The sequence below is a fragment of the Trachinotus anak genome, unplaced genomic scaffold, assembly GCF_046630095.1.
Source record: "Trachinotus anak isolate AG129_WGS33_773 ecotype Australia unplaced genomic scaffold, CSIRO_AGI_Tana_v1 ptg000026l, whole genome shotgun sequence".
In the NCBI taxonomy this organism is placed as follows: domain Eukaryota; kingdom Metazoa; phylum Chordata; class Actinopteri; order Carangiformes; family Carangidae; genus Trachinotus; species Trachinotus anak.
The window spans coordinates 5,060,143-5,082,500 of record NW_027273877.1 but is presented as its reverse complement, the minus strand read 5'-3'; the positions used below and the strand labels follow the sequence as shown (position 1 = coordinate 5,082,500).

Genomic DNA, 22,358 nt, shown 5'->3' with positions numbered 1-22,358 from the left:
CAGATCATGTTATGAGCTCTCACTTTGTTAGCCTAAACAAGCTAATGTTAGCCTTTGTAAACATCTTGTGTGCAGTGTTGGATTGGCAACCTCCCAGCTTGAAGAAGCAGTCACAAAAACGTGTTGCAGCAACTTTACAAAAATGACTCGGATGTTTGTCTTTCATTTGTCATTTCATTTGAAATGCTCTGTAGCACTAAGCCTGTGAATATTCTCATTTGTCCAGGTCATAGTATCTTAAAGGAGTTTTAAATCGAAAGCAACTGGACTTGGTTATTTGTCTAGGAAGACGTTTCACCTCTCATCCAAGAGGCTTCATCAGTTCCTTCTCGCACCTGACCAGGCTGGGACTGGTCCAACTTTCTGGTGTGGAGACCCAGGTATTTAACCTCAGGGAGGGGCTTTCACAAGGCTGATGATGTCATTGGTTCCCTTTGTGCTCCATGTACCAACGACAGTCGTTAGACTGACTGTCTTGGTGGAGAGTTGGTTTCGACTTCGTTACAGCCAGTCATTGGAGTCACATGCCACTTGTGAACAGTTGTTTCTCTTAGAGGTTAAATTGTTGAATTTCCTGGGAAGGGATGAAAGGGCAGCATTGTAAATTGGAGATAGGTGGTGTCTGAGGCCTCCTCCCCTGTTGAGGGATGGTTTCTCTACTTTCACATAGATGGCTTCTTTCACTCCTCTTTCGAAGCACCTGTCCTCCCTGTCCAGGATGTGAACCTTGCTGTCCTCAAAGGAGTGGGCTTTCTCCTTGAGATGTAAGTGGACAGCAGAGTCCAAGCCTGAGGAGTTAGCTCTCCTGTGTTGGGCCATGCGTTTATGCAGTGGTTGTTTCGTTTCTCCAATGTAGAGGTCTTTGCATTCCTCTTTGCATTGGACTGCATACACCAGATTGCTTTTTTGGGTGTGTGGTGTTCTGTCCTTGGGGTGTACCAGTCTCTGTCTGAGTGTGTTGCTGGGTTTGAAATACACAGGGATACGGTGTTTGTTGAAGATCCTCCTGAGTTTTTCCAATATCCCAGACACATATGGGATGACTATGTTGTTTCTCTTGTTTGGTTTTTCTTTCTGGAAGCAGAAGCAGTTTTCACAAAGGTCCAGTTAGGGTAACCACAAGTTGTGAGGGCGCCTCTCAGGTGCTTGTGTTCTACCCTTTGGGCCTGTGAGCTGGTGGGTACGTTATCAGCTCTGCGTTGCAGGGTTCTGATAACACCAAGCTTGTGTTCCAGGGGGTGGTGTGAGTCGAAAAGTAGATATTGGTCTGTGTGTGTGGGTTTTCTGTATACCCCAATGTGGAGGCTCCTGTCCTTTTTCATATGGACGTCACAATCAAGGAAGGGCAGACTATTGTCCTTGACATCCTCTCTGGTGAACTTGATGTTTTTGTCCACTGAGTTAATGTGTTCGGTAAAAGCTTGCACCTCTTTGGTTTTGACTTTAACCCATGTGTCGTCCACATATCTGAACCAGTGGCTCAGTGTAATCCCTTCAAAGGAGTTCAGAGCCCTGTTCTCTACCTCCTCCACATATAGATTTGCCACAATGAGGGATACTACACTACATATTTCCAGTTTGACGGCAAATTTTACAGACAGAAACATGGCTGTGCCATGGGTTCACCAGTATCCCCCATTGTGGAAAATCTATACGTGGAGGAGGTAGAGAACAGGGCTCTGAACTCCTTTGAAGGGATTACACTGAGCCACTGGTTCAGATATGTGGACGACACATGGGTTAAAGTCAAAACCAAAGAGGTGCAAGCTTTTACCGAACACATTAACTCAGTGGACAAAAACATCAAGTTCACCAGAGAGGATGTCAAGGACAATAGTCTGCCCTTCCTAGATTGTGACGTCCATATGAAAAAGGACAGGAGCCTCCACATTGGGGTATACAGAAAACCCACACACACAGACCAATATCTACTTTTCGACTCACACCACCCCCTGGAACACAAGCTTGGTGTTATCAGAACCCTGCAACGCAGAGCTGATAACGTACCCACCAGCTCACAGGCCCAAAGGGTAGAACACAAGCACCTGAGAGGCGCCCTCACAACTTGTGGTTACCCTAACTGGACCTTTGTGAAAACTGCTTCTGCTTCCAGAAAGAAAAACCAAACAAGAGAAACAACATAGTCATCCCATATGTGTCTGGGATATTGGAAAAACTCAGGAGGATCTTCAACAAACACCGTATCCCTGTGTATTTCAAACCCAGCAACACACTCAGACAGAGACTGGTACACCCCAAGGACAGAACACCACACACCCAAAAAAGCAATCTGGTGTATGCAGTCCAATGCAAAGAGGAATGCAAAGACCTCTACATTGGAGAAACGAAACAACCACTGCATAAACGCATGGCCCAACACAGGAGAGCTAACTCCTCAGGCTTGGACTCTGCTGTCCACTTACATCTCAAGGAGAAAGCCCACTCCTTTGAGGACAGCAAGGTTCACATCCTGGACAGGGAGGACAGGTGCTTCGAAAGAGGAGTGAAAGAAGCCATCTATGTGAAAGTAGAGAAACCATCCCTCAACAGGGGAGGAGGCCTCAGACACCACCTATCTCCAATTTACAATGCTGCCCTTTCATCCCTTCCCAGGAAATTCAACAATTTAACCTCTAAGAGAAACAACTGTTCACAAGTGGCATGTGACTCCAATGACTGGCTGTAACGAAGTCGAAACCAACTCTCCACCAAGACAGTCAGTCTAACGACTGTCGTTGGTACATGGAGCACAAAGGGAACCAATGACATCATCAGCCTTGTGAAAGCCCCTCCCTGAGGTTAAATACCTGGGTCTCCACACCAGATAGTTGGACCAGTCCCAGCCTGGTCAGGTGCGAGAAGGAACTGATGAAGCCTCTTGGATGAGAGGTGAAACATCTTCCTAGACAAATAACCAAGTCCAGTTGCTTTCGATTTAAAACTCCTTTGAGAAAACTTCAGTACCAAGTACCTGTTTTTCTAGATGTGATTCTTCTGTCGCTGATGAGTGCAGTACAACAACAGGTCCACTGAAAACACTAAGACTGGTGTACACAGATATTTCATATTTGACATGGACGACCAAAAGCAAACAGTTCCACAGTGCATTTCAAATGAAAGGAGGAAACACCTTAAACTTACAGTACTGTAGGCAGGTATGAAAAAATGCTATAAAGTAAGAATGCTTTCACAAATATAAGTTCTAATTATTTTTTATCAATTTATAAAATGCAAAGTGAGCTCAGAGAAGAAAAATCTAAATCAAATCAATATTTATTCTTAGGTACACTTGCACAAAGTCAGGGATTTTGTTGTATTATAGTCAGGTGTATAATTAACCAATTATACCAAACACATGCTAATGATGATAATTTTCATTTGCAGGTTAAAACAGTCATTAACAGCTGTGCAGGAGGCTTAAAACTGGGTGAGGAACTCTGCTACTATCAAGAAACAGGAAACTTAGTGCAGCAGAAACCAGTGGGACCCAGGTACACCCATCTGCTGTCCACAAATAGTCTTCATGGAAGAAGTGAGGCCAAGTGACTCATCTATGCACAAAAACATAGGAACTGGGGCACAGAAAAATGGCAGCAGGTGCTCTGGACTGATGAGTCAAAATTTGAAATATTTGGCTGTAGCAGAAGACAGTTTGTTCACCAAAGGGCTGGAGAGCAGTACGAGTGTCTGCGGACAACAGTGAAGGATGATGGAGGTTCCTTGCAAGTTTGGGCCTGCATGTCTGCAAATGGAGTTGGGGATTTGGTCAGGATTAATGGTGTCCTCAATGCTGAGAAATACAAGTCGAGACTTATCCATAAAAGAGGCGTCTGATTGGGGGGGTCATTGTCCTGCTGCAGAATAAATTTGGGCCCAAACATACAGCCAATATCGTAAAGAAGAACAAGGAGTCCTGGAAGTGATGGTATAGCCTGCACAGAGCCCTGATCTCACCATCATCGAGCGAGCCTACGTACCCAGAAGGATTGATGCCGTTTTGAAGGCAAAGGTTGGTCAAACCAAATATCGATTGGATTTAGATTTGTCTCCTGTTCATTAACTTTGCATTTTGTTAATTGATAAAAATAAACTACTAACACTTCGATTTGTGAAAGCATTCTTCGTTTACAGCACTTTTTCAGACCTGCCTGAAACAGCCGAGACGTAAAAAAAAAATACAACAAACACAGCAGGATGTTCTTCACATCCTCACCCTGCTCTTAGACCTGAAATGTGTAAGCCAACAGGCTGTGAACACACAAGAAATAGAATCAAAGGCAGTTTGTTGAAGAGCGTTTGTGACAACACTATTAACATGGTATGAACAAGGAAGTGGGCTGGCTGTTTAGACGGATGAAAGGTCGAGGTAATGACGATCTCATATTTGGGTCTGCTTTTGTAAGAGTGGGAGAAAAACGCCTGCCAGCCAGCGGCTGAAACTCAACTGGACCATCTGACTACCTGGCAGCCGCACAGACTGATACACACATCACTGCATGTACTGTGGGGACTGAATCAAGGGGTTGTAGCACAAGTCACAATGAGGCACACAAATGTCACTGAACTACATACAACTGCACGATACTGAGAGGAACAGAATTCTGCAGGGTACTACAAACACAAAGGGAAGTTATTTCATTGATGAAACTCACCGCAGTGTCTTCCAGCCCCCTTCAAGTCCTCTCCGGCCTGTTCTCTCGCCTGGAAACATGAACACACGTATTATGATAACAAACAACAAAACATATTTAACTGCTACCTACATGAATTGGCTATGGCTATTTTTAGTGGACAACACTAATGTAAGGGCCACTATCACTTCAGACAAGAAAATTAATGGGTGAATGATACAAAAATGGAGTCTTATAATAGGACCAAGATGAGAATTTCCTAAATTAAGCATAATTTAACAATGATTACTGAGAGCCAATGCGAGCGCTCTAAATTCCCTTTGCTCCACCAGCATTTGGAGAAGCTTTGACTTCAAGGTTTTGAAATTCACTTTCTTTAATAACTTTCATGAATATATTAACCAGTTACAGCCGTCTATATAGAGACTAATGTCATTTTTCTTCCATCCATTTTCCCCCATTTTCAAGTGTCAGAGTAAAGTGGCCTGGTGTAACGAACACTGTTAAGCATTTGCACTCATCATTTAATCATCACACCTCGTCCTTTGATTGATGCCTAATGAATGACCGGGGTCTCAGTTTACAAGACGATCGCTAACACAGCCTTGCTAATGGGTTTTGCCTGTCTGCCAGACAGCCCAGGCTTCAGACAGAAGTCTGCATTTACACTGGAGCTTAAAGACCATTTATTCTATCATTTCTCATACAGGCAGAACATACTTAGAGCTTTCTTGACAGACAAAACCAAACCAAAATACATGTTCCTTTTCTTATGAAAAATACAGCTGTGAGCTCACAGTATAAACTAGGCCAACATCTTCTTCCAAGCACTTTCACAATTAGTGGCCACCTCATTTGGCACTAACAGACCTCAGCAGTAATGATCTGACACTAGTGGGAGACAGATGGGCTTTATGTCTCAGACATAGTACAGAGCGCTGCATATTACACGATACATTTTCTTTATGCTTAATTCTCTGCAGGGTCACAGGGGAGGGGAGCTTCCTCCAAGAAAACACTCTCAGAAGCTGTCAGTCCATCACAGCCCTGTGTACTGTATGTTCTCTGTGAACTCAGAGTAGGCCTGGGCTGACACATCGCCACATAGACACTTCATCAACAGCAAGAACAAAATGCTTTGATGGAAAGGCACAAACCGATGCTTTAAGTTTGACTGTTGTGTGTAAACTGTGCAGAAAACAACAAACTTAACTGCTTCCACTCTTTGGATTACACAACATGTCCCGTTCATGACCAACATCTCATGAAACAACCTACAGACAGTCCGCGATGGAAAGGTACTCAGCAACAACAACGTGTAACAAAACATCCAAACAGTACACAAGATACACAACGACACAACCAACATTGTAGTGTACTGCTTTTCTCCTGGTCTTTATTAAAAATAGATTGAAAATTGTCAATAACTTTTCAGGTCTTGTCCCATCCCTGCAGTTAATGTTTATGAATTGTCACCTCAATCTTTCCTTAACCAAGCGTGTCAGCATAACTATATATATTAACCACAGTTCATTTGCCACAACCACCACCACAACCCTCTTATGTTAATATCAGAGAACCATTGTCTTCTATCACAGTGTATTGTTATTATGTTGTGTTTCTCCTGCAGGACAATAAAGTATACTTTAAGTTCAGGAAAGGGAAATGTGATCAGACTGTACTTAACATGCACAGGTATTTAAGTATTTAAGTAATTCAGCAGGGTTCGGCAGAATTATCATATCTCAACATTCCTGTTTGGTTTATAGGGATTAAAACTACAGAGGTCAGACAGTGATACCATGACAGAAAAGTGTTTACGTTTGCTGCTTTAACACAGGAAATGTCTGGGAAATATAACTGGACTGGAAAAAGACATGATAAACACATTGATGTTTGAGAAGTGCCGTACGAGAAGAGATACTTGGACAAAAAAAGGATAATGATGTCAAGGCAGCAGCAATGATCAACATCCCTCTATCACCTTTGACACAAGCAGCTGAGCTCTTCACATCAAACCTTTGTTTGTCATCATTCTTCCTTCTGCTACAGGCAGGTCAAGCAGTGTTGATGCTGCAGCTACATTTGTATATCCTCCGCCCTCATCACTCCCCCACACACACACACACGCTAATTTAATTAGAGCATGTGCGGCCTCCCTCTCTGCCAGTATTGTCAAGGCGCTCGGGAGCAGCCAACACTATCACTGATTGCTTCTAGATAGGAAGAAATATGATGAGACCAGTTTGCCTGTTTGTGTGTGTGTGTGTAGGAAGTGGGAAGACATCTGATTGTGGTTTTTGTTAGTGGTGAGAGCAGAGGTAAGCTGAAGGGTTGAAAAGGATGAGGAGATGATTGGATGGAAGGATACAAGAGGAGAGGGAAGGATAGGGAGGTGGAAGAGGGAGGAGAGAGCTGATACATCAATTTGTTGATAGATACTGTCATTTCAGGCTTTGTGTTTTAGCAAAGGAATGTTGAATCTTTGAGGAATACTTAATCAATTTGGGATGTGCTTTGTTTCTACTTTTAAGTTCAGAGCTGCAGCCTGGAGGAGGCTAGCTTAGCATAAAGACGAGACCGGAGCTGGAATTATTGGGTAGATGGGTAAAAGAAAACACAAATTGTGAATTTCACATATCCATGTTAAACTATTTGGACACGTCATGTAAATCGGCTTTAGAGGTGCTGGCAGGCACATTTTTTTCTCTTGCATTCAGTCGTCATGCTAAGCTAGGCTAGTAACATCCTGACTCCAGGTCTGTACATGGAGCCCCGACATGAGATTGATATGAACCTTCTCACCCCACTCTCTGAAAGAAAGCAAATAAGCATGTTTCTTTAACAATTACAACAAATTGGTATTGGTCAAATTATCGGAGGTGAAGAGGAGGACAGAGGAGATAGAGAGGAAGATCCCTTATCTCTCATTATTAGTTTGATTTTCAAATGGACGGGAGGTAAACATGAAAGCTTTGATTCTCTGTGTAATAAGATTAGTGTTATTAAAGGAAGAAGGGCAGATAGGGGGGGTATGAAGAAGTGGTAAGGACAGAGGGAAGAACCCTGCTGAGGAGTGGTGGAAAGGAAAAAAGAGAGAGAACTGAGATAGAGGGAAGATGGAGGAAAAGAGGGAGGCAGGGAGAGAGGGAGAGGTGGAGTGAAAGAGGGAGGCAGAGAGGATCTGGGATGGAGTGACCCCGGCGAAAACAGATTAGCCGACCATGAAGAGGATTACCAGCAATGATAGTCCCTCTGAGGGGCAGAGTCAGTCCCAGCCAACACACACACACACACACACACACACACACACACACACACACAAAAACATCAAAGTGATCAGCATCAGTCCAACCTGTCTGGCTCAAACTCAAAGTACGAGGGGGCCGCTGGTCTCTCTCTCTGCTCTGGGGGCCCTTTGAAAACCTCCAGGATTTTAATTTTTTATTTCAGTAAATTGAGGCAATATAATAAAACTGTATGACCTCAATCACTGAGCAAGTGGTGCTTTTCTGGTCCCCCCTCGTACCTGTCAGACCACTCAGGCTGTGTTTCTGAAGAATGTCAGCTTTCTCCTTACAGATGAAACAGGAAGCAGTCACATTAACCACCACAATAAAAGAAATTCTGTTTTCCACCTCTCCTGACACTATCCATGCTCCAGTTCTGTCTTTTACAAGACCTCTGAAATAAGTCATGTCTAACTGTCCTGCAGAGCATGACATCCAAACATTTCTGATGACTAACGATCAGCAGGACGGCAAATCTGTCTGTGCCTTTCAAAAGCGTTTCAAAATAAAACTTTTCTGCACCGATAGAGCTATGGGTGAGGTTTGTTTAGACTTAGGCACAAATGAGAGAAACCAACACTGTTAACAAAGAGGTCACCCCACCACCAAAACTCAAAACACAGCATTAATCACTACACAAATGCTTAACGCCTTTCCAGTGCTGTTAAAGGTTTGCTCGGACATATGTGTAAACAAAGTTCAGCCTAAAAGTCAGTGGTGCAATTTAGCAGCAAAATGATGGGAAGGACAAAATAAAGAGACTAAGGTCCTTAATTCAACAGGACACGTCTGACTAACAAACATTAAAACACTAATAAAAACTCATGAAGGGTTTAACGCCATCAAATATCAAATGTTTAGCAACATCACATCATCATCACATCATGCAAGTGTAACTTCAACTATTAAGTTTCGGATGTACATCTGCTTCTCTCTCTCCCTCTCTCTCTCTCTCTCTCTCACACACACAGACACACACACAAACTACAATTCTGCCAGTTTTGCACAACAGCAGAGAAAACAGCTGACTGTCAACGTGCTGGGCAGAAACCTCTGTGTAGTTAACATCACTGGCCAAGAACCACTAATCCTGCTCCGCCCCCGCCCCCACCGTCATGGCTGATGTGAACTGACAAACCGAAAAGACAAACTTCTCTCGGATGGCGATTGAGGTATCAGACTGCAGTAGCAGAGGTACACCACAATGTGCAAATACTCCATTCCAAGCAAAAGTACACAAGTTTTGTGAGTACAATGCATTTAAAGTATCAAAAGTAAAAGTAATCATATGTGATATTATCGGATTATTATTATTGATACATACACATGTACTTGTTTGCACGTGGAAAAACAAGGCTCCTTCATCTTTAGTCCAAACTGCCACCTCACAAAACGCGGGAAAGGTCAAATGGTTTGATTACAAGCTTTGCACACACAAATCAATAAGCAAATAAAATGTTAAAAGACACTAAACCTTTCCTTCTTGCTGACATTTCTCTCTATCCCACTGAGGGAAAGTTTTGATATCAGGACCCCCCCTGCAGAGGAGGATGGGGGTCCTCCTCCACTCATCCTAAATGAGGGCTTTTTCCTCTTTTTTTTTTTTTTGCTGCTGATGGTGGTGGTGGTGGTGGGGGGTGTCAGGCTCTGGGAAGAATGAGGACTTCCTGTGGAGGGCCTTTAAGTGTGAGGACGAGGAGTCTCTCTCTCTCTCTCCCTCCTTTACAGTTCCTGTCTAGGTCTCTCACTCATCCTAAATGGGGTCAAGCTCCCAGCCAGGACCTGCTGCTTTCAAAGACCCCAAAGAGCAACTCTCCTCCACCTGCCCTTTCCTCCTCTCCCTCAGCAACCTTTTCTTCCTCCTCCTCTCCTTTTTCCTTTTCATTACTGTCCCTCACTTCATCTTCCTCCCCTCTTCCTCCCTTCTATCCCTTTCTTGTTCTCTGTCCTGCTCACTTCTCTTTTCCTACCTGCCTAGCTACAGAACAGCATCTATCTATTCATTAATTTATCTAGAGATGTGATTTTCTGCTCTTCACTGCATAATGTACTGATTTTGGGATCTGCAGGTGAAAAGATATCTAACTTTTTTAAACATCTGTGTTGCATATGATTATTATTTCAACACCATTTCAGAGACTTGTTTATCCAGCTACAGTTACAAGCTGCTTCGTGTAGAACAACAAGCTGAAATACAGTTGAAACAACAGTTATATGTAAACAAGATGTCTAAAAATGTTGATTTTTGGGGTTGGGCCCCCCCTTCCTGTAGGTCACAAGCTACGGGTCACAAAGATCTGAGAGGTTGTAAAATGAAACATATGACAAGGGGCGGGAGGGTCACAGGTAGGCATGGCTTTGCTGGGGGGGGGTCAGAGGCAAAAGAGGTTGGAAATCTTGTCTTCTATGTATCACTTTACCTGCAAATGACCAAACCATTTCCTACCAGAAAGAGTAATGTTTACATTTTTTTGGCTTCTAATCTAACATTTAGATATTAACACTAGGCTTGTACTCTAGTGAGCCAATCAGGGAAAGGATTCCCGAAATGCAGCAAGTCGTACAGTAGCTCTGTGAAGAGACCTGACGCTACAGGTGGATGTAACGTGGAAGCCGTTCTATAGTCTCTGCACATGTGTCACTGTCAAACGAAAACTCAACCTTCTCAAGAGCATACCGTCTGATTTCTTATTTCTAACTTTTAATTTTAAGGCCTAACACAAATACAAGATTTGCATGAAATGTAACTGAATGTGATCCAGTGGCACTAAACCACCTGTCTAACACACACTTTCATGCCTCAAAGGGCCCTCCCTCTCCCAGAAGCACCAACATACCTTCCCTCCTTTCAGCAGGCGACCATCAATCCATGAGGAGACCGCAGTAGATAGGCAGGTTGAGGACTTCTCCATATATCCATCTATCCTTCCATCCAGGATGGGGTGAGCTCTGTCTTGTCTACACTTCCTAAAATGGTTGAGAAGGAGAAAAGCGCGGATGAGAAAGGAATTCATGCTCCTCTTAATCAGTTCTTATTGTTCCTGGATGCTGATATTTTTCTCTGCTAGCATCACATCTCTAAACTCCTGCAGAAACCAAAGTGTCCATCAACAGGAGAAACCAAAGCCCTGAAGAGCTCGGTTACCTTTAGCATTCATGTCTTTTTCTTTCACTTCACTCCTTTTTCTGCTTCCTTCCACCTAGACCCTTCCTGCCTTCCTCAAACCTCCTCTCCTCTACAAGACTCTCCCTTGTATCCGTTCTTCAGGCCTGCCCACCTCTCCATTTCCCTCCATGGCGTTCCTCCCATCCCTCACTCTTTCCAACTCCACCGCCGACGGCCAGCGTGGCTCTCTGCTCCCCTCCGACCCATACTGGGTTTTATTTAATTTGTCCATATAATAGACGTGAATGAACCCCGGGGTTTAGGGCTACACAGGCAGAGAAAGCGACAGAGGAGGGAGGGGCGGGCCGCTCAGCAATGTGTGTTAAAAGAGAAACAATAAGTGCCATTATTTTTGATTGGCTTCCCCTTTTTGAAAATTACTTCCAAAGTGTGATGTCCCATTGTGGGAGCAGAATAACGCTGAACAATGCAGCAGGGGGCAGGGGGGTAGTCTTATATATCCAGGCTAATATTCAAGGGGGCTTTGACCAATGCTGGCTGGCCTGCACTGGATAACCCTGCAGCGCAGCGACTGGGCCTGGGGTTAGGCTCATAATGGGAGGCCTTTAGTTCCCATTGTGGCGGTTGTGTCAACAGAGAGGCCGCTGGGAGTTGCCTGGCATGTGGAACGGAGAAAAGGCCCTTTATCCCCTTCTTTTTAGAGAGAGAGACAGAGAGAGAGAGAGAGACACTCTCTCTCTCTCTCTGTGTCCCTGTTTACCCAGTAAAGGTTGTTGGTAACTTGTCTAAAGGGAATAAAATGTGCAGAAACTGAATCATTCCTGACTGTAACGAACACTTAAGCAAACCATGTGTATAAGGAGCGATGGAGCTGCCGCCATGCTTCATCATTTTCACCAGTAAAAGTGAACATCTGCTTTTCACTCTAGTTTTCCCTCGTGTTTTCAGTGAAAAGCTGCACAGCAGTGTTAGGACTGGTGCTAACTAGGGGGTTTTAAAAAACGTGGGAGATCACAGACATAACGACAGACTTCACTGATTTTTAACATTTTAATCGTAAGATATCGTTAATACTGAACATTTCAGAGTGAAAATTGCAGGGACTTGGGATCTCACAGAAACTTTCATGATCACCCATGACTTCAGAGCAAAGCCAACATGGCCGTGGACTGAAATCCTCAGCTGGTTGCACTTGTGTTTGCTATGTTTTGCCCCGAAAAAACACAAATATGACACAATATCTGTGAACAGAGCAGCACAATTAACAAGAAGTCAGAATCAGACGGTTCAGAAACAAACCACCAGCTCAGACAAACACTGAAATCCTTACTCAAACTGTTGTAAATATCCGCGACATTTTACAGACCCACTTCCTGGCCTAAAATTCAACTAAAGTGGTTTTAGATAATCCAGCTACAACGCCTGCTGCTTATGGTGTTCTCTGATCTAAACAGCTGATCTGAGTACAGCTGAGTATGTTATTATACTATGACCTATACTATAAAATACCCAGGCTGTAATAAACTGGAATAATCCTACATGTTGGCTAGACTGCTGACATGTTGAGTGATATTTATTGTTTTTTCACATCAGTTCAGCAGTTTCTTTACAGTTTATGTGCAAGATTGGCTGAGAAACTTGCTGCTGTATCCTTCTACAGCTTGTTATGTAGTTAAGCATTTCCATGTATAGGAAGAAAGGTGAAGTGGTCTAACTGTTAGTCTTCCTTTACTTTCGACTATTCAACAGCTGCTTGACCAGTCGCTGAAATTTCTGTGTTGTAAAACTCTTTTCTGATAAACTTTGAAACAAGCATTCATTATCTTCTGAACTTTAATAACACACCTAAAATATTCGTAATTGGCAGGTTGAATCCAGAAAGAAAAAAAAAAAATCCTCTAATTTTGTTTGACAGCTGTTGCCGGTGAAATAAACAGAGATGTGTACAAGCTAAATTGTGGGTCCGCTCAAATCCTCTCCCTTCCTGCTACGTTTCAGAGCAGCGCACAGACACACACGAGCAGCGCTTGGCTCGTCAATATCACCGTCGGCCTATTCATTCATCCAACTCCACCTGGGCAAGAGACGGACACGTGTGTTTACTCTAGATTCTGTTCCCCCAGGCACGCGCACACACACACACACACACACACACACACACACACACACACACACACACACACGCACACGCGAACGCACACACACACACACACACACACACACACACACACACACACACACGCGCGCGAACGCACACGCGCGAACGCGCACACACACACACCACTATTATACTTGTCTCCTGGCTGCGATGAGCCAACCTTGAGAAAGCAGGCGAAGCTGAACAAATAGTGGCATCCAAACACACACACACACACACACACGTATGTAAATACACACATGCAGAACCCCGACACCTAAACAAACAGACCCAGCAATGGCGGCAGCACATGCCAAGCAGCTCTCATTACCAGCAGCACAATAAGCTGATGTCCAGACACACACAGACACACAAAACCAGAGGAGCTACTCGGTCAATACCCGGCGAGAGTTTTGTTCCACAGAAAACCGGAGGGACGGGCCAGCGAGCTTTTCAGAACACACACACCAACGCACACACTTTTATCAAAGAGCTCGTACTTCAACATGACATTAAGATTTAAGAAGCTTTTTATTTTGTATTTTTTTCAAACATCATACGGGCTCACTGGAGATATAAACGTCCCAAATTGAACCAGAGCAGAAGAGAGCGCAGTGGTGGCTGATAAACTGGGAGGCTGGTGGACAGCTCTGGATGCTGTTTGTTTACTACAACCAAAATAGCGTCAGCAGTTTCCTGTTGGTGCCTTTTGTTCGACTGACAGATAAAGCGCAAGAGCGAGAGAGAGTAACTGGTCAGCATAGAAGGCGACAGAAGGAAGGAAACGCCTGGCAGTGTTACTCCAAACCCTCGCTATAAATCTCTCCATTTCTGTGGCGTTTTAAATCTAAGAAGAGCAGTTCTTTCATAACTTCTTTCCACTATTCCTACAACATGTGAAGTGAACAGAAACAGAATCTGATCTATTTACAAAAAGATCCAGATCTGATCTTTTCAGGTTTACGGATGTCTTACAGGTTCTGTTCACATGAAACACACATTTTCAGTAGTAAATATACAGGTCATTTAATGCCACCTGGATTACATTTTTATATTTAGACAAATCAAAGCAGTAGTAGGTAGTCTTAGTTGAATATTGAAAAGTTTGACTTATACAAATCAGTATCTTCCAAAGTTGCTGTCGTCTTAGTAGAGGATTCCCTCTCTTCATTGTCCCTGTATTTCCATGCTGTGCTGCAGCAGAGAGATAGCAACACAAAGAGGGAATTTTGTACTAAAATGACTATAACTTTGGAAGATACTCACTTTTGTTTGCAACTTCGGAAAAACTAAGCAATGTATTTTCACACAGGACAGAAAAGCATGGATTGGGTCCCCTATTACTGGCACTGGAATATTGTTATACCCAGTGTGAACAGGAGAAGTGATCACAGCAGCAGGCTTACAGCTTTGAGGGAACATGTGAGCATCTGACTACTGTTTTAAGTCGGACAAAACTTCCAAACAGATGAGGAAAGATTGAGGAAGCGAAGAAAGTCGACTGTCTCACCTCACTGAGCTGCTGCAAGTGTAAATGTTGTCGGATTCATTTACTTCCACACAATGTGAACATAGCAATTTTCCTTAATGCTGAATTTGTGGCAGACCTGTTGTGTTGGATTGCATTTGATTTTTTCATTGTACCTAATAAACTGGCCGCTGAGTAAATATATTTGCCATTGTCTCATACTGTTCAGGTTTATAGTATATTCTTTCACTTATTTTGTGCACACTCGTCCGTAATTTAATTTCTTTCTACATTTGTACGCTTTTACTTTAAAAGCTTTGTTCTCCTGCTTTTCCCTTTCTGCTGCGATTTCCTCACAGTGATCATTAAAGTACCTTATTATCTTGTGTACACATGTGCACACTCCCGGCTAATGACAAGCCCTCCAGCTGACCTGCTGACCCTCATCAGAGCAACAAAGAGGCGGATAGCAGCGGCGGGACAATAAGATGGAGAGGTTGCTTAGGGTGACGAGATAAAAGCAGTGACACGACAGCGATGGAGGGATCAAGAGCATGACAGGAGGACAACGGGAGGGGTAAGGGGGTGGGGGGATGGCGGGAGGTAGGGGGTGGGGGTGGGGGAGTGATGGCATTAAGCTCATCTTGGCTTGACTCTCTCCAGGTTGAAAGTGAAATGTTAAGGAGACAATCAGTTAGAAATTAAAGGTACAGCCTTTAAAAACACAGGTGACCCAGACAGATTCATTCATAAAGTGTCAATGTCTGTCGGAGCAGCTCCACAAGTGTTCGTTCGACAATCCCTTTGGTCAAGGTAACCACTTAAAGACAAAATGAATGGTCAAAACTAAAGCAGCAGAGGCCAAGACAGCCCGACTTTAGTGTCTAGTGTGGGTCAAGGTCCAAAAGCACTTGATCATACACGTCCTGAAATGGACCTCGATGGCATCTTTTAGTTAGACATGCCAAATAGCTTCCAACAAGTCTGAAATGATCAACCCATTTATCAGAATAGTAGCTGAATCATTTTCTGACAATCGACTAACCAATAATACTTTCAGCTCTGGAAAGTTTATACAGAACGTATTCAGGTTTATTGTAATTCAACTTAATGTAATCCTCCACTTTTCCCCTTCAAGCATGTTTGAGTGTCAGTCTGATATAACATGACCAATTTTCAATTTCTTGCCACAGTAATTTTTTTTTTTTTTTTTTTTTTAAATACATCGTCCCTCCCTCCATGTGTATGTCAGGCAGGTATTCAGGTGGACTGGGAGGCTGCAGGGTGAAGACGGCAGAGCGTCACTGCTCAGTGGAACCGGACAGATGATCAGGATAAGAGCGAGAAACAGCCGCGTCCATCATTCTGTCCGTCTCTGGCGTGAACGACATACATTATCATCTCATCACTGTGCTGTCAGCAGTCTATTCCCTCTGGGCCACACACACACACACACACACACACATCACTCTATGTAGTAGCACATACTGTCATGCTGCACTGATAAGATGTCTATTAGGCTTCTTTCAGTCTGACAGACAACATAAGCGTATTTTTTTAGGAGCAAAAATCATACACACAGTCACTGCTTTAGTGCCACTGTGTTGGCAGACTTGCCTGTGGGTTACATATGTGAACTGGACCATGGACCCACTAAAGCAACACTTACATTCACATCTTCTTTTGATGATCAAAATAAGTTGATAAATTTGTAACTATTCTGGAACATTTTAGGCCAAACAATCAGCTGATCAATTTAGAAACGTGCTAACTGCTCTCAAACTTGATACCAAAACCTACTCATCAACCTGCGATAACCCAGCCCTCATAAATGGATGATTTTTTGGAGGATGGATTTTCAGTTTGGGAGGAAACAAACCTGTGCTGGTCTATTTTTTTCCTATTGTCAACAAATCCCATGAAAAGTGTTAGTCCAAGTCTTAGTCTGTGTCTCAATACAATACTATCGGACTTTTCTACACTGGCGCTCAGCCCCAAATTGATTTGTTGCTACTGAAGATGTAAATCTTAAAGAACAGCTCCCAAATGTATAGTTTCATTTTTGAACAAATGGGCAAACATTACGTAAACAGGAGTAAGTTGTGCAGCTGTTTGGAACTATTTTCAACTGTGCATTGATACACATTTGGTGCAATAATGCAGCAGGAATGTGTGCTTGTATGTGGAATTTATTAATTATTATTAATTTATTATTTATTTTATATTTTGATGTGTTAAATGGTTTTTGGAGAATGGAGCTCTACGCGGTGAGGAGTAACATCCATCAGGCTTCACCTGTAAATGGACTGAATTCTTTTCATGAGATTTTTTTTTTTTTTTTTTTTTTGACAGTAAGAAAAGTATAAAATTTCACCGGCTCCGTCCTTCAAAGCTAACAAGACTGTGAGTGTGTTTGTAAAAGTGCATGGGTTAGACTCACTTCAGCAGAAGTTTCTATCTCGTTAATCAGACAAAACATGCAGAAGTTTCTGTCTCATCAAAATACCATTAAGAAAAGTCCTTCTTCAAAGGATCTGTAGCTCTCAGCTGCTGATTTGAGTTGCAGATGGAGGTAATGACACTTAACCTCATCCATGCTGCATGCACACATTCAGCTACGGGGGCTGATTGAAAACGTTTCTACACTGAGGGGAGAAAAAAATCCTCCTATTGTGACAGAGTGTACCAGCACAGGGAGAGAGACAATAACTCTGACCTTGGTATTAAACATTATAGATTTCCTTCTGTACTGTTCTGGATCTGTAGCTCAAGTGTTTCTCACTGAAAGCTCCTTAGAGAGACACACACATGCATACACCGAGCATCAGCCTTGGGAATGTTCAGAGCGATGAGAAAACAGCAGAAGGAAGATCCACGCAACAAATCACCACAGATATACGGCTCTTCTTCAATACGTTTTTACTTAGTTTAGTTGTTGTGTAAAGTCTGATGAGCTGTAATATTAAAGTTACTACCAGAACTATTAAAAAGGATGTGTAATGTTATGAGTTTCTGAATGTGTCGCCTTAAATTGGTACAAAGACATATTATGGGTCCGATAACACGTGGCCCCCAGCAGTGAGAGCAACCATAATGTCTGTTAAATGAATTCACATCACAAACAGAAATCTAAAAAAATGTTTCGGGCTTAAATGTTTGCATTTGCAACAACATTTTGTCTTTGTAACAACAAAAAGTCGTAGGTTGGATAGAAGAGAAGAAGATGAGTCGGGACTGCATGACAACATCGCAACTACATGTCGCTTCTCAACCAGATCCTTCTTCCCGGCAGTCGATCACATTTGGTTTGATCCACCTCTCGCAAAGTTTTATCAGCCAAACATTTCCTTCCCTGGAATCAATGGAAAATGTTCAAAGCGCCAGACAAAGATCAAAGTTATGTGGTATTGTCTACGTTTCCACCTGCTGTCATCTGTCAGCCTTGAACAGGAGAAGAATTGTTTTCTTTGGTCGGCTTTTGTAAGTTCACCTCTAAGAATTAGAAAAATTTTTTTAAATAAAAACGAGTCTTACAAAGAAAAGCTTTTAGGTGCAGCTGAACCAAAAAACTACATTAATTTAATTGAACAGATTTCAAAATAAAAGCCTGATGAAGATTTCCATTTGCCACAAATAGTTCCAAAGTTTCCAAACAGCAAAACACAACACCCTCAACCTCCAACACTGTTGGGGGTTAAAGGCCTCGTCAAGGGGATATTCAGTGGATGTAATGATTCATGGTTCCCGTCTGAGGATTGGACCGTTAACTTTCCAGCCACAAGTCTGCTTCTGTAACAGTCGGACCCCTCTAACTACTCAACAGGTTACAAGAAACACTTCTAACTAGTAGCATCAGAGTCACGTGTGTCAGTGGTGAGAAAACATACAATTATCTTGACCAAAAGCAGGAGTAAGGCAGTCACATAAAAACTTGATGAAACATATTTCTGCTGTAGATGTGAGCCCTCGGCGACCTTGGCGAGATACAGATGAACATAAAGGGAATGAGACACATGACGCCTCTTTCTGCCTCAGTTGGCTTTCTTTCTCTGCTGCAGGCGCCCCTTCCTCTCATACCTCTAAATTTGCACTACATCTCTTCTCTACTGCCAACACACACACACACACACACACACACACACAAAGGCTTCATTCATAACCTCCCTATCTACTTCTACTTCGTCTCCACCGCTCTCTTGCTCCGCCGTCTCTACCTCCATCCTGCTGTCACACCCAAGGTCTCGGAGAATAATAGCAAATAGCAGATTAGCATTCGCCTCCTCATGATGTGATGTGACACACATACACACACACACACACACACACACACACACACACACACACACACGCTGCTGCAAGGCCACTTGCCTAGACCTCACAGAGTTAATTAAGGTGACGCAACTATTACTGTGGAGCTGTCAAACACACTTGTGTGACCATGTGTTGCATACAACGCACATGCAAACACCTACACAAACATTATGTAGCATCAACGCACACACATTCTCTCCATCCTCTCAGTATTGACTAATGGTCACTACAACATCCAGATGTGTTGTGATTTGCCACATCACAGCTAACCCTGGTGATTGTTCTATAAAAATCACAAATCTATACCACAGTCCTTTTATGCTTTGCTGAAAACTTGTCCTCGTCTCGTTGTTAATCGATTCAATTAACATCAAATTTCATTGCAAATTGATCAGCATCAGTCAAAATATCCAACTGAGGGCAAGAGTTTGATTGACAGACAACTTTACCATCAAATCAGTGTTGTCCATGTTTGACATGATAAGATAAATCACCTACAACAGCAATCTACTGGAAGCATTTAACAACATTTTCATCATCACAACATCTTTTATCAGTTTAACCCAATTCTTTAATGTCTCACACACAGTTTCACTTATTTAACAGAAAAGTAAATCCAGTCCTTCCACTAAATCTAAAATGAATGCCCTCCCACGACTTCTCTGCTTATCCCAGTCATTACCTGTTGACATACTGGTGAAGGTTTATATGAAATGGTTGAAGACCAAGAGTCGAGCTAGAAACTACATTATGATCACACATTACAGATCCTGAAACATCAACAAGGGGGGTATGTTGCTGCCATTTCCATGAAGCACACATTATTCCAGTACTACTAGAAAAACCTAGAGTGATATGTACTAGGAGGGAAAATTCAAAACCTTACTGGAGACGAAGTTGTAACAAAGAACTTGCGTGAACAGGTCGGTTTATGTTAGAACTGTGTGTTAATCTGGTGTGAAAACACTGATTAGAGGAAGACTTGATCTGAGGCTGAAACAATGGATCCTGAGTGGTATAACAGCATTATGTGCAGTAATAAAAGATGGTGATGTCATGAGTTACCAGGAGCTGAAACAAAACTATGCATTAAACCACCAGGGCTACATCAGGTATTTGCAATTAGGGGACTTTTATGGGCTGAATATATGAATATTGTAAATCAAACTGTAAATCAAAATGATGCCTCTCATGGTGTGTGTGTGTTTGTACAGGGCGAGAGAAAGAAGAGACAGTATTAGTCAGCCAACAACTCTCTCTCTCTCTCTCTCTCTCACACACACACACACACACACACACACACACACACACACACACACACACACACACACACACATAAATACACACTCATAATACACACTCAGTATCTCAGAGTGGTGTGTGGGAGCGACAAAGAGGCTGGGAGAATGTGATGGTTATCAGCCGCTGTAGGAAATTAAAGGGATGGTCCAGCGCTAATATGCAGATTGGTGATAGAGGCCTCTCTTACTGACTCTCTCACACACACACACACACACCTAGACGCAGGTACAACATGTGACTGTGTAGCAGCGATGGGGCGAGCCGGTTGATCAAAAAGGTGAAAGAGGGTGTGTATGTGTGTGAGTAAATGCAAGTGTGTGTGTGTGTGTGTGTGTGTGTGTGTGTCGATCAGATCGTGTCAGACTGACCACATGATCTACTGCACAAACAAACCTCTAAATGCTCACATTATTAATATAACAGAGAAATGCTGAAGGGATTTTATGAGTTTCATTACTCACCGTACTAGTAAAACTGCAGCCAACCACTAAGCACTTATATTGCAAAATGTAAAATGCTCTTATATGTTTGTTTGGGAAGGATGCACTTGTAATACATGCATTCAACCTCTGCAGGAATAAGAGGTAGATATCACACAACAGCAGAACAAACACAACTTTGATTTCTGTTCAAAATGCTCAGGACTGGTTGGCTTTTGTTTTCCAATCACCAATAGCGTGCGTGTGCATCATTTCTGGTGAATCCCTCGTGCAGGGCTACACAATCTGAATCCTGCGTATGCCTCTGGAAAGTGATTTTTATCTCTCACACCATTAAACTGTTACATGCTCATGATGAGTCAGCCGACGGTGGTGTGGGTGGTGGTGATGTAGCTGACAACTGGTGACTGTGTTGGATGGTTGGATGATGATTCGCTGAATGCGCTCTGGGTTTTACATTACGCTGTCACTGCGTATGCGTTGTTGTGTTAGCTTACATGACAAGCTTTAGCATAATTCTACATATTTTACACATAGCTGCAAGTCAGGCGGACTGCAGCAGTATCACTCCAGACTAATAATTACTATTTACCGAGGGATTATAACTTGAAGGCATAACAGGATCCATAGGTGCCATATAATATTACACTCCAACATTTCCAGACTAGATCTTGCAGACAACACAAACTAAAGTAAATGTGAGCAACAGCTCTGCAGGAACTACTGATTTGGTTGGTGAGAGAAATGATTGATCCTGAATGTTCCTCTGTGTATTTTTGTAGACATTTCCAAAAAAACATTCCGCTGATTCTTTTCTTAATCTTTCCTGTTATTTGTGTGGATGTAGCCCAACACCAACAGAAAATACCACATATTCCTTCATGTGCACCACTTCTTCTGAGCTAAGCCTCACATTATACACACTCTGTGTGCAGCGGGAAAACACAACCTCAGACAGCAAGTGCTGACAAAAAAGTGAAGGCTTCTCGGCTGTGACGTTTGTGATTTTGTTGGCATGGAAAGTTCATCAGTGCAAAAGTTTTAGTGGCATCATCATCATCATCATCATCATCAGCCAGAGAGAAAACTGAATTTTATGTGTCTGTTTAGCTGAAAAGTAAAAAAGCAAAAAGACACAAAAGTACCAGCTCAAATGGGGGTAGTCACGCCAGTTCAGGCCAGGCAAATATTATGTTTTGTTGCACACTTTAAGATCTTTTTGGATTTCTTTCTTGTGAAATGCTGTAGTTTGCCCTCATCAGGCTTAATTATTCAATCATTCGAGTGAACTGCTCACAACTCACAGACATGCACTTCCTCACAAAGGATCATAAGTAAGGTGTCACAAGCAGAAAAGGTCAAAGTGGCACTTTTTAATTTCATCGGATTGCCCTCATCCTCTTAGTGACATTTGTCCTTTCTGGGTATCCATAGCTCTTGGAAACTTCTGAATCGCAACATTATGTTGTTGCCATATTTACATGATTTTTCAATGCCGGTGCAAAAACTATACTGACGGCAGAGAACATAAAAATGACAAGAACTACACAACCTGTGTGCAACAGAGGCAATTCAAATGTCAAACTATAGGGAAGGAACAGCTGACACATTCACACACAGAAAGAGAAAATGACAGCCCCTCTTGACACAGC

General features: G+C 42.7%; 1 protein-coding gene across 1 annotated transcript in view; it reads right to left on the bottom strand.

Annotated features, from left to right (window-relative positions):
- The window catches only part of LOC139609959 (uncharacterized), a 71,887-nt gene that overhangs the window by 1,693 nt on the left and 47,836 nt on the right, over positions 1 to 22,358 (bottom strand). Inside the window, exons 4-5 of the mRNA XM_071465031.1 lie at positions 10,759 to 10,888; positions 4,653 to 4,701 (exon numbers count right to left, since the gene is read on the bottom strand). Of these exons, the coding sequence (XP_071321132.1) occupies positions 4,653 to 4,701; positions 10,759 to 10,888 (179 nt within the window). The remainder of the gene's footprint in view (positions 1 to 4,652; positions 4,702 to 10,758; positions 10,889 to 22,358) is intronic.